The 13,726-nt window shown below is 32.1% G+C and overlaps 1 protein-coding gene across 2 annotated transcripts in view; it reads left to right on the plus strand.

Moving 5' to 3' along the window:
• LOC107626022 (uncharacterized) overlaps nucleotides 1-13,726 on the plus strand; it is a 51,539-nt gene that overhangs the window by 30,208 nt on the left and 7,605 nt on the right. Inside the window, exons 3-10 of one of the 2 annotated variants that reach the window (XM_088503996.1) lie at nucleotides 802-3,797; nucleotides 3,893-4,141; nucleotides 4,224-4,928; nucleotides 5,935-6,771; nucleotides 7,268-7,975; nucleotides 8,941-9,693; nucleotides 11,331-11,978; nucleotides 12,373-13,209. In XM_088503996.1, the coding sequence (XP_088360122.1) occupies nucleotides 834-3,797; nucleotides 3,893-4,141; nucleotides 4,224-4,928; nucleotides 5,935-6,771; nucleotides 7,268-7,975; nucleotides 8,941-9,693; nucleotides 11,331-11,978; nucleotides 12,373-13,209 (7,701 nt within the window). In that variant the 5' untranslated portion in view covers nucleotides 802-833. Of the gene's footprint in view, nucleotides 1-801; nucleotides 3,798-3,892; nucleotides 4,142-4,223; nucleotides 4,929-5,934; nucleotides 6,772-7,267; nucleotides 7,976-8,940; nucleotides 9,772-11,330; nucleotides 11,979-12,372; nucleotides 13,210-13,726 lie in introns of those variants that run through there. The other variant, XM_088503997.1, reaches the window with a different exon arrangement.

Raw genomic sequence — 13,726 nt, forward strand, 5'->3', positions numbered from 1 at the left:
GAAATGGGGAAAGAAAGAACCGTGCTTACTTAAATGTGCTCGGCCGGTTGGGTTCACGAGTTCGGTTTGAATCCGGTTCAATTAGTTCGGCCCGTTTGATCTAATTTTGGACTGATTTTTTTGAAATTAGTGTCAAAATTCTCGTTTCGATGAGCTCTATCCTAATTTAATATAATATTTACATTTTTAATTTTTTATTAGAAATTAATTTATTGGCTAATTATTTACTAATTTAACGGGGTTTACAGTTACATTCACAAACAATACAGAAAATGTTACTTTTGAAAAGGTTTAAATTAGTATCTTAAAAGTGATTATTTTAATAATCCAGTCTCTCCTTATAAAATATTTAAATAAAAAATATTAAAATATTTGTCTAAAGTAATTTAAAATTATTTTATTTCGTATTTATTGATTAATGTAAAAAAAATTAAATAATATTAGATATAATAAATATATATAATTATGCATATTACATGTGTAGAATTATAAATATTAAGTTAAATAAAATAGCTTTAGGTCATTATCTTCTACCATTATCATTTAGATATAGCAAACTAATTTTTAGTTAATCAACACTAATCAATTTTAACATTTAGAATTCATAATTAAGGATTTATGATTTAAGATATAAAATGTAAGAATTTTAAAAACATAGGGCAATGTTAGCAAAAAAATAAAAAATAAAAAAAGTTGATTTCCTGGCATTGCTTTATTCGTTAATATCTGTCTCCATGTTATCGCGTATTTTAATTTCTGTATTCTTTCTTCATGTTAGTTTGTTTCCATGTTATTCAACAGAATGGAGATATATTTTTAGAAAATCCAGAAGAATGGCGGACCTACCGTTTAAACCGTTAGAGAAAGTTATTGACAAAGTATTGGAAGCGAGTATTCGGCAACTTGATTATATAATCAATTACAAAGACCATGAAGAAGAGTTGAAAGAACTCATTAAGACTCTTGAAAGTAATAAGGAAACGGTAGATGGGAAAGTTAAAGCTGCTAAAGACAATGTAAACGAAATGACATCTACTGCTCGAGATTGGCTCGACAAGGTGGCAACGAAGCTGGAAGAAAGTAAGGAGTTTCACGATGACAAAATGCTTGAATCCAAGACAAGTTGCTTTAGCGGGGGGTGCTCTAGCGGGGCTCTGCCTTTCTTGTGGCACAGGCGTCAACTTGGCAGGAAAGCAAAGAAGATATTGGCACCGGCAATCAAAGAGCTAAATCAGGAAGCACCCAACATTCTTGCAAATATTTCACTTCCACCAGCTGTAACGTTTGCGGATATCAATCCACTTGATGGTGACTATCTTGAATTCGAATCAAGGAAGGGTATCATTGAGAAAATCCTGGAGCAACTAAAAGATTCCACGGTGAGAATGGTTGGACTGCATGGGCCTAGTGGTGTGGGCAAGACCTCTCTCGTCAAACGAATTGCAAAGCAGGCTGGCGACAGCAAATTGTTTGATACGGTGGTCATGGCAATCGTGAAGAAAGATCCAGACCTTCTAAAGGTTCAGCAAGATATCGCTGACGGTTTAAGATTAACCTTTGGAAATATAGGTGAGAATGGGAGAGCAACACTTCTGAGGAAGAGGCTGAAACAGGAGAATACCTTTGTGATCTTAGATGACCTTTGGGATGAACTGGACTTGAATAAGATTGGGATTCCATTTGATGATGACGATGTCGTTTCAAGCCACGTGACTAGCAGCAAAAAGGAAGAGGAAGAGCAAAGGGCAAGTGAAAATTCTCCTGGCAGTTCTGGCACCAGCAAGCGGGGATGCAAAATTTTGGTCACCTCAAGATATAAAGAAGTGTTGCTCGGTAAGATGAATGTTAAAGAAAAATTAATTTCCTCTGTCCCCAAGTTAGATGAAAAGGATACTCTGACATTGTTCAAGAAGGTGGTTGAAATGTCAAATGAAATTCCCAAGTTCAACCCAGAAACCCTTCATAATTATTGTGCTGGGTTACCAATGGCAGTTATTATAGTCGGAAGGTGGTTAATGAAGAAGAACAAGCTAGAGTGGGAAGGCGAACTAGAAAGACTCAAAAACCAACAAGGATCAAATGAGGTGCACAGGTACATGGAGAATTCTGTGAAGATGGGTTATGATCATCTAGAAAGCGAGGAGCTCAAGTCCATTTTCCTAGTGTGTGCTCAAATGTATCATCAGTCATTAATTGTTGACTTGGTTAAGTACTGTTATGGTTTGGGCATACTTAATGATGTCCATACACTGAGGGGCGCCCGCCAGAGTATATCCAAGTCAATCCAGATGCTAAAAAATTCAGGCTTGTTGGATAGTACTTCCAACGATAATTTCAATATGCACGATATAGTTCGAGATGCTGCTCTATCTATAGCGTGCAAGAATCAAAATGTATTTACCCTGAGAAACAAAACACTGGATGTCTGGCCTCACAAGGAACAACTTGAGAGGTACTCTGCAATTTATCTACACAAGTGCCATATTGTGGATGGGCTCCCAGAACGTGTTAACTGTCCTCGTCTTACATTCTTTTATATTGACTGTGATGATTCAACTTTGAAAATACCTGATACATTTTTTGAAGGAATGGAAGAACTCAGAGTTTTAGTATTGTCCGGAATTCATTTGCAGAGTCTGCCGTCTTCAATCAAATGCTTACCAAACCTCAGAATGCTTTGCTTGGAGAAATGCACTCTTCGTGACTTGTCCGTTTTAAATCATTTGAGAAAGTTGAGGATTCTTAGCCTTTCAGGATCTAGAATTGAAGACTGGCCAACACATTTGGACGGCTTAAGCAAGTTACAGTTTCTAGATATTAGCAATTGTTTTATAAGCAGCTCCACTAGGTCTTTATCTTTATCGAGCTTCCCTAATTTGGAAGAATTGTATATAGAAAATAGCTTGACTAAAATGGAGGTGGAAGGACAGATAAATCACAGTCAAATTTCAGCTCTTTCTGAGTTGAAACATCTGCATCAGTTGAATACTTTAGATGCCTACATTCCTAGTGCTGAACTTTTGCCAGCAGACTTGTTCTTTGACGAGTTGAATGATTACAAAATTGTGATTGGAGACTTTGAGACAATTTCGATCGGAGATTTCAAGATGCCCAAAAAGTATGAAGCTTCAAGATCTTTGGCACTGCAGCTAGAACCTGGCTTGGATATTCACTCCCTCAAAGGAGTCAAATTGCTATTCAAAGGAGTGGTGAATTTCCTATTGGGAGAGCTACACGGGGTTCAAAATGTATTTTATGAGCTGAATCTGAATGGATTTCCAGATCTGAAACACTTTTCCATCGTAAATAACAATGACATTGAATACATTGTGAATTCAACGGAGTTGTCACAACCTCATGATGCTTTTCCCAGTTTAGAGTTCCTCAGCCTGTTCAACCTAAAGAACATAAAAAAGATATGTTGCAGTCCTATTACAAATTCCTCATTCTCTAGACTAAAGATAATCAAAGTGAAGATGTGCCCCCAATTGAAGAGCATATTCTTCTTTTACATTGTTGAATTTCTTACTAGTCTAGAAACAATTGATGTCTCTGAATGTGATTCTCTACAAGCAGTTATTAGTAAAGAAGAAGGATCCAACAAGGTTGTGCTTCATAAGTTATGCTCTTTGACATTACAGAAGTTACCATCATTTGTCAGTTTTTACAACAATGCAGACATGCCTTTGGAACCGGAATCTATGGAAAAGCAAGCAAGAATCAATGACGACATAGGAATTGTCCCAGCAGAGGATGAGCAGAGTTCCACAACTTCCTTTTCTCTTTTTGATGAAAATGTAAGTTCCTCAAGTTTAAAATAACCTGTATTTAACATTTTTATATTAGTGCTTCCAAACTGAATAACATGATTTTTGTGTATGTTTTCTTGCAGGTAGAAATTCCAAACTTAGAGAGCTTGAAGTTGTTCTCAATCAAGATCCACAGCATATGGAGCGATCGAATTTCAAATGATTGGTTTCAGAACTTGATAAAATTAACGTTGGTAGACTGTAACTTGACATATTTATGCTCCTTGTCTATGGCTCGCAGTCTCAATAAGCTAAAAAGCATCTCTATAAGTAAGTGTTCACTAATGGAGAAGTTATTCATCAGCAAAGAAAATAACAATGAGTATTCGAAGGTGCGCAGAATTGTAAAATTTGTAATAGATTTTTTTATGTTTTATGTATATTATATAATTGTATTATTTTGCATCAAAACAGGATTGTATCTTTCCTAAACTGGAGGAAATCCAATTGAGTGGAATGGAGATGTTAAAAGAAATATGGCCATGTGAAAATGAAGTAAGGGCAGATTCATTTTCTAGTCTCATTTCTGTTGATATTAGCCACTGCAATAAGATTGACAAGATTTTCCCTAGTCACATGAAATGTTGTTATTTGAGTTTGAAAAGCTTGAAGGTTTATTCATGTGAGTGGGTGGAATTCATTTTCGAAAGTAGACTTCCTCCGCAACAAAGTGACGCAAATAAATCTGCATTATTGGAGGTTATTCATTTGGGTTCTCTCCCTTATCTAAAGCAAGTATGGAGTGAAGATCCAAAAGGAGTGGTTAACTTCACAAATGTGCAGAGTATAGAGATTTCTTCATGTAACACATTGAGCAATGTGTTGCCAGCTTCTATTGCCAAGGATCTTGGAAAACTAGAAAGCTTTTCGATACAATATTGTGATCATTTGGAGGAAATCATTGCGTGTGATGGAGGATCAGAAACAACATTGAAGTTTCCTGAAGTAGTCTCCATGTCATTTAGGGACTTACCAAGCATCCAATGTTTCTACAAAGGGAGACATATTGTAGAGTGTCCAAACTTGAAGCAACTGACAATGATTGAGTGTCCAAATTTGGAAATATTCAAAACAGAAAGTGTCAATGAAGAAGAAAGAGCATTCTTATCGGTAGAAAAGGTAAAAGTGCTTACCAAAACCTATGACATTATTGTATTCTATAGTCTATATCCACCACGTCATGGTCATGACTTCATTGACATCAAGCATAAATTGATGGAGAAATTATTACTATAAGTACACTGCTTAATAAGAATTAATATTCGTGTAAAACAAAAAAAAAACAAGAATTAATATTGATAAATATAAAAAGATATTTGCTAATGACACTTGTTTTTGAATAGTAAATTTATATATGCATTTATATCATTAAAAATTTCTAACAATATAATTTTTCAATGGCTTTGGTTATTTAATAATTTCTTTAGTTCCGTTATTTTACTAACTACATCCGTGCTATACTCCTTACTTTTACCTTTTTTTTTATGTAAAATTGTAAATGAATAAATAAAAGAATCACACTATTGAATAAAATTTTAAGGGGACAAAAGTCTAATTTTATAAAATCTAAATTCATGTGTGTATTCAAACACACAAAGATAATGTGTGCATCAAAATCAAAGTCATGATAGACACTTACATTCTTATTTATTTTTAACAGAAATATATCTATCATTTCAAAATAAAATGCATATTTATATTTCTTATGCATAGAAATAAATTTTTTTTTACCAAATTGGAATATAGATATTTATACGCTTTCAGAAAAATCAGCTTTTCAAATCTCAGCAGCCTCAATTATGCAATCGATCTAAACTATTTATTAATCAGTGTATATGGTTTGCTTTAACATAAATACATAAACATAACCCAACCAAATGTTATATATGCAAACAAATTTCGTCTTGGAAAGATTAGAATATATAGACATACATACTTATACGGCCCTTTCGGAAAGAAGTTCCAAACCAGCATTTTAGGTGGCAGCAGTCTTGATTGCAATCGATCTAAACAAGCCACTTGCAATATATAAGTGTATTAATCGATCTAAACAATCGATAGTTTTTCTTCGATAGGTGTAATTGGAGTTTATTTGATAATGAGTTTTATAAATTGATGTATATAGGTATTGTCCAATTTGGAGCATCTGACTATTGACTCTAAAGGAGTAGAGTGGTTACTGAACAACACAGGCAAATACCGCTTTACCTCTTTGAAAAAACTTCGCTTGCACACATGGCAGAGTCATCATGACGAGACTCTATACTGCTTCCTCCACACCATTCCTAATCTACAAATCTTTCAATTGCTTTATGATTCTAACATTAGAGAGTTCGTGCCAAGTGGAAACACCGCACCCAAGCAAAGATTGGGAACCGTATTACTTCTTCAGGAATTAACTTTGTGGGCAGAAGAGATGGAGGATATTGGATTTGAAAGAGATCCTGCTCTTCAGAGATCACTGCACCGCTTGGCTTTACTATTCTGCCACAAATTGAGGAGGTTGGCACATTCTTCGGTGTCCTTCGCTCACTTGACATGCTTGCAAGTATATTATTGTGGTGAATTGAAAACTCTAATGACATGCTCAACAGCAAAGAGCTTGGTTCAACTCACCACCTTGGAGGTAGAGTATTGTCTTCAATTAAATGAAATAGTTACCAAGGATGAGCAGGAAAATGACGAGGGGATTCAAATTGTCTTTGCCAACTTGATAACTATACAACTTAAAGACCTAACCAACCTCACAAGTTTCTGTAGCAACTCGAATTGTGAGTTTTCGGTGCCATTGTTGGAAAAATTAATTCTGAGAGAATGTCCCAAGATGAAAACGTTCACCGCAAAACACATAACAGTGCCAAAGCTACAAAGGGTACTTGCCAGTAAAAGATATGGTGAGGAAGAGAAAGGGTATTGGAAAGGAGACCTGAATGCCACCATTCAAATGCTGTTTGCAGATAAGGTACTCCTTCTTCATTTATACAATTAAATGCTTATTTTTCATATCTTTGTTTTTAATTCCCTTCTACTTGGATTTGGTACGTTCCTAAATATTGAACTAAATTACAAGTTTGTATTATTTTTTATAGTAGTCATATTTCGACATGCACTATTTTAAATTGAAAAGTTTTATTCATATTCTCAATGTTTTTAATTTCATTTATTGAATTCTACAATTTTTTACTTATATACATATTATAGTTTATATTAACACATCTATCTTTTTTAATTTTGATTTTAGTTAAGTTATTTTAAATTTTTTGTCGAAGAACTTCATATATATTCTGATTCTTTAATTTGCTAAAATATAACTTAACAAAAGCTTGAATATATATATATATATATACTTATCTTTTATAACTAAACCTTTGTAACTATTTTTAGAAAAAAAAAATTCAATGACAGCAATTTTAAAAGCTAAGAAATGATCCCTTTTTCTTCTCGCAATCATTTTATAGGTTCATTTGGAGCTTTCGAATCATCCAAACTTAAAACAAGTATGGTGTGACAAAACTATGGTGCAAGTGAACATGTTTGAGAATGTAAAATCTTTGGTTGTGAAGAGATGTGGTTATCTTGTGCATGTAATTCCATCTCATTTGCTTCATTGCTTTAAGAATTTGGAATATCTGCATGTATCCGATTGCCATGGAGTGCAAGTCATCTTTAATATGGACTACAGTAGCAATAAGCAGGTCACAAAAGCAATGCGGATGTCTCGTTTGAAAAAATTATCTCTAGAGAATCTACCAAATTTGGAACATGTGTGGGATAAAGATCCCAAAGGAATTATTCACTTTCAAGCTCTGCAAGATTTGAACATTTACAGATGTGATAGTCTCGAATCTGTGTTTTCAACATCCATTGCTAAAGACCTTGCCATGCTGAATAATCTTTCAGTAAAAGACTGTGAGAAAATGGTAAAAATCTTTGCAGAAGATAAAAGAACCTCAGAATTAGGAGACACCAAAACATTTGAGCTTCCTTCTTTGACTTCACTGGTGCTTAGAGAGCTGCCAATGCTCAAACACTTTTATCCGGGACTACACAAGCTTCAATTTCCGAAGCTAAAACAACTATCTATACAAGTCTCTAAATGGATGATACTCAATTGTCAAGAGGCAGAGACTTTTGTAGATCAACAAGTTCTACTTCCAATCGAGCAGGTACTTCTTATGACGATTCTATAGTTTTATTGAAATCAGTTTATATCAACCAAACAATTATAAAAATTTATATAACGTAACAAAAATCATTGATAAGAAATAAGTAAATTAAATAACACCGTAATTAAGAAAAAAATTGTGCAATATCATAAATATAACAGAAACTTCAATGTGAATATTGATGAACAACTAACAATATTGATGAACAACTAACACCGTAATTATATATGATATCTTTATTTTTTAATTATAAAAATAATAATTTTTGCATTTTATTAAAAAAAGGTATTCTAGCTTTTATTTGAATTGCAATATACATTTTAACATCAAAACAAAACAATTGAATTAATATGATGATAGTGAAGTGACTGTTCATCATTTCATATTTCTCATATTTTTATTTTTTTAAAGTGATTTATTTTAAGAAAAGTGGCAAAACAATATATTTTGATGGTTTATCCTTTTCTCACAAAAAAATATCATAAGTTGCTATGTTCGACATTATAAAATATGAAATATGATTAAATAACCCAGTTTCCCACCCGCTATTTCATATAATTTGTTCATTATTAGGTGTAGAGTAATATATATTTCAACTTATTTAACTTTTGTTTTTAAAACGAATCTATTCATTTTTTTCGTTGCTGGTTGCCTACAATTTTCTTTATATAATTTTTGGTTGCAATTAATAGAATAGAAAAAATAAGTTGCAGAAATTTTTTTCTATCCCAAAAGATTTTCAAAAAAAGTATTTGCGTGAAAAAAATGTTGGCATATATTTTTCTTTGGATCTAATCAATATTACCTAAGTTTATTAGAATTGTTTAGTGAGTGATTAAGAATTAGAGAAATGAACAAATCCAGCCATAGTTGTATATGAATTACATTATTTATTCACTAGTAGATGTCCAAACTAATTTATGTTGTTCTTAAAACGAGTCCATTTTCATTGTGTTGCTTGTTAGGTTAATCTCCTATTTCAGAGCTTGGAGAAATTATCATTTAATATGAGAGGCGTCAAGTTGACTTGGGAACTAAAGTCTCAGGTACTTGAGTTTGGATATTCAGAAAAAAGAGTTGATATGCTCTTTGAGGAAAAACCTAAGGCTGATTATGTTGAACTCCTATGGCATCTCGCTCTCAAAGGGTTAAGCATCTCTTCTCTTCATAAACTCAAATCCATTGGTTTGGATCACTCGTGGATACACCCCATCCTTGATAATATTCAAACATTGGAAGTGAAGTGGTGTCTTGATATAAAGAACTTAGTAGCAAGCAAGGTGTCTTTCTCTAGTCTGACGAAATTGGTTGTATATCATTGCAATGCTTTGTTGTATGTGTTCACATCTTCAACAGCAGAAACTTTGAGTCAACTCAAGCATATGGAGATAAGAAATTGTACATCAATGCGAGAGATAATATGCAAAGAGGATGATGAATCTAATGAGAACATAATATTTGAGCAGCTTCAGGTTTTGCATCTTGATGAGCTGCCAATGCTGAGATGGTTATACTCAGGCAAACGTACTTTGTGTTTTCCAGCATTGCAACAGTTATTCATGTTTGGCGAATTCTGGAGAATGACAACATTCTGTCCCCACATCCACATAATAAATCTAAATTCACTCAAGTTACGCTCAGGACAAGGCTGGATTGCATATGAAGTCCAATGGGAAGATGATGTTGATACCACCATTCGCAAAATGAATAACAAAAAAGTACGTCTTTTATTCTTTCAAAGTAAAAATGTCCCTCATATTATAAACTACATAATTGGAATAATAGACAAAAAATAAACAAATTCCAGGTTTAGTATATTATATTATATATAAGGAAAGGTTACAATATTTTATTTAATGCTCGTTTAAATATTGAAATGTTACATAACAACCTTACTTTCATATCATTTAATCATATTGTTATTAATATTATTTAAACTTAAACAAAAAAATCTTTTATATATCTTGATATTCATCTTTTGTTTAGGTGAAATTTTTGAAATTCCATGACTTTATTCAGTTTTCATTTGACTTCCTGCCTTTATAATTTTTTTTTTTATCATGCACTATATTTTTTTGTAACTTGCAGCAGAACCTTAAAAAAATACGTATTACATGTAAATAATTATGACACTGTAAAAAAATAAATGTTCTTTAAATTCTTATATTAATATTTAGTACGTTGAATAAATTAAAAATTCAACTATAAACATTTTAAATTAAAAAATTTATCATCTAATTAAATCTATATGATATTATATAATGAAATTTGTCACATAAATTCAAAACAAAAGATATGTCATGATATATTAGAAGATTATTTATTTTAAGAATTTTCATTATTAGCAATATACTTATCTACTATATAAGGATTGAAAAAGGTTTGATGTACAAATTTTTCTTTTTTTAAATATTCTTCATTATATATAGTTATTTGTAAATTTTAAATATAAAATCTCTTGGTTAAAAATGAAAAAATACCATCTAAACTAATATTGTATCTATTATTACACAGAATTAATGAATAAGAAGGTGGATTAAATACACTAGCTAGTTATAATAATAAGCTCGCATAACATTCAAGTAATATTAGAGCGTTTCAATAAGATGCCGTTAAAAAATGAGTGACATTAAACAAGACGAGGCCTAGTAGTATACAGCATTTAAAATTATATATTTGTTACATATAATATTATATAATATTATGTATTTATTTCAGAAGTAAATTAATTTATTATTTTTTAAATATTTTTTATTTAAAAAATATTATTTATATATTAAAAGTAAGGATCCCGCTAGGGAGACAATGGGTTATTTGTACAATATGTACAATGGGCTATTGAGTTATAAAATAAACATCTCCTATACTATCTAGAATAACCATCCGAGTAGTAGCGATAATAAACATCTTCCCAAAAATTTATATTGATTTTGGGGTTCACCAAGACTCGAACTCTTGATCTTTAGGATCTAGCGCTCTAATACCATGCATGATACCACTCATCCCAAAAGCTTCAGCTAATGGAAAAGGTAACATTAATGATTATATCTCTAATACTCTCTAAACTCCCATTGTACACATTGTATAAATATTCCATTGGCTCCCCATACTTTCCCTAAAAGTAATCATCTTATCAAGTAAATGTATTAGTAACTGATTTTAGTGTACATCTATTAACATTTTTTAAATGAGAAATAATTCTTAAATTTTTACCCAGCTTTATTAAACATTCTAAATAATTACAAATAAAAAGTCAAACTTACAAATATATTCCAATCCCTTGTGATTTCACACAACTCTCCTAATGTAGAGAAGCAAACAAGGAGTAATTAAATTTCTTATTTTCCATGTGCAGATTTTGCTCAGAGAAAGTCTATATTTTCAAGAGATGTGGCGTGCCTCATTGCCGCTCTCTGAAGCATGCTTCAGTAATTTGGAGTCTTTGGTTGTGCATCAATGTGATTTTTTATCGGAAGTAATACCTGCTAATTTACTTCCTTTTTTAAATAACATGCGAAAATTGGAAGTTCAAAAATGTAGTTTTGTGAAAACTATATTTGATGTGAAATGCATAACAAAAGACAGGACACTCCTACCAATTAAATTTTTACTGAAGGAGTTGGTCTTAGAAAAGTTGCCGAATTTGGATAGCATTTGGAATGAAGATCCTGGTGGGGTACTCCAATTTCAACGTATACAACAAGTGCGTGTTGATACATGTAAAAGCCTTACAAGCTTATTCCCAAAATCAATAGGCAAGGATCTTGTAAATCTTAAAACTCTAGAGTTGAAACATTGTAAAAGCTTGGTGGAAATCATGGCAGGGATTAAAACAACACCAGAAAGAGCAATTTCAAACCCTATTAAGTTCCTACTTTTGACTTCATTGACACTGTTGGATTTACCAAGCCTCAATTGTTTTTACTGTTCATTGCATTGTATCCTGTTGAAGACACTGAATGGTCATGATCCACAAATTGAGGACCAAGTCTGTTTCAAAGAGGTATTACTTATTAATCATGCGATTGCTTTATATTTCCTACATGAGACTACTAATGGTAAATAGGTTAAAAAATCTTGTAATATGGATAGTGAATTGTATTGTATAACAGTGCCTATAAATTCTTCTTCCGGTATGATTTATATGTAAAAATAATGTACTTTATATTTTCTTTTATCTTTCTTCAAAATATATTGGTGGACACGTCTTGCGATCAGCATCACGAGTCTATATATCCGTTCCCACCTCCAAAAACAAAATTATCAAATATATAAAGTATTTATTGTGCTATATGTATATTTTTCTCTTGTATGGTATTCATTCTTATAAGATTAAGTCCTTTGGTTTAGTTATTTCTCTAACAACTTGAATTGATGGCCTTATTTCCTCTGTCCAGGTTACTCCCAAATTGACCAACATGTTGTTTGGTGAAAGAGAAGCTAAGATGATTGGACATGAAGAATGTGAGGGAAGCCACTTTGGCGACATAAATGTTCCTGATATGCAGAGTTTTAATGTTGAGCTTGAGTCTGATGAACTTCCATATAGATTTCTCCAAAAGGTGTCCTGTATAAAAACTCTCCAAGTGAAAAATAGTTCTATCAAAGAGATATTTTGCTCTAAAAGGCCTAGTTTGGATTGCACCCAATTTCTACCGCATCTTAAAGAATTGAAGTTGGCTTCTCTTTCTGAACTAATTTCCATAGGATTTGAACACTCTTGGATACGAGAATCATCCATTCTCAAAACTCTGGTAACCTTAGAAGTAAGAAGCTGCTCTGGTTTAACAAGCTTAGTTTCTTCTCCTGTATATTTCTCCAATCTAACGCATTTGATTGTATCTAAATGCGATAGCATGATATATTTGTTCACATCTGCAACAACTAAAAGTTTGACTCAACTCAAAAAAATAGAAATATCTAATTGTAAATCCATGCAATGGATTGTGTCTAATGAAGGAGAAGAATCACTTCATGATGAGATAGTATTTGAGCAGCTGCAAGAATTACAATTTGAGAGTTTAGAAAACCTTAGAAGATTTTACAATGGGGGTTTTACCTTAAGCTTTCCATCATTGGAGCAATTGAAAGTATTTAAGTGCAACAGGATGGAGATTTTCTGTGAAGGTACCATCAATACAAACAAGTTGTCAGCAGGTTTTTTTAAATATGGAGATGCAACCCCATTGGAAGTTGATCTCAATTCTACCTTACGTAATATTTACAGGACAGAGGTATGTATTTATTTTTTTTTCTCCTTTCTTATTTTTTCTTCAAAAGACAAAAACTTTTCTTAATACATTTTAAGTGTTTATAACAACAAATATTATTTTGTAAAGAGAAAAATTTGCTTACTTTACCAACCTATATGCTTTAGCTGTCAGAATTCATATCACAATAACTTGAATTAGCATTGATCGACGCAGTTTTTAGCTATATAGCACATTTTTAATATGCCAACCTATATCCGATGTTGGATTAAAAGCAGATATGATATGCATCATTATTGTTGCAAAATTTCCATGAATTTCACATTGGATGATATTATCTTTACACAATTTGCGCAAATATTTATATATGTATTCATATTTTAACAATTGAGAAGAATTGCAGTGTATAAAATTTTGGATGGATTATTCTTCTTCCTCTCTGATCTCTTTCTGTTCATGTATAAATGTGTGGAAGGTTTCTAATTAGAATAATAAGATTATACGAGAATAGGAAGAATATATTTGAGTAGTTAAATCTTGT

Source organism: Arachis ipaensis, chromosome B2 (assembly GCF_059453495.1).
Source record: "Arachis ipaensis isolate K30076 ecotype BB chromosome B2, ASM5945349v1, whole genome shotgun sequence".
Classification (NCBI taxonomy): domain Eukaryota; kingdom Viridiplantae; phylum Streptophyta; class Magnoliopsida; order Fabales; family Fabaceae; genus Arachis; species Arachis ipaensis.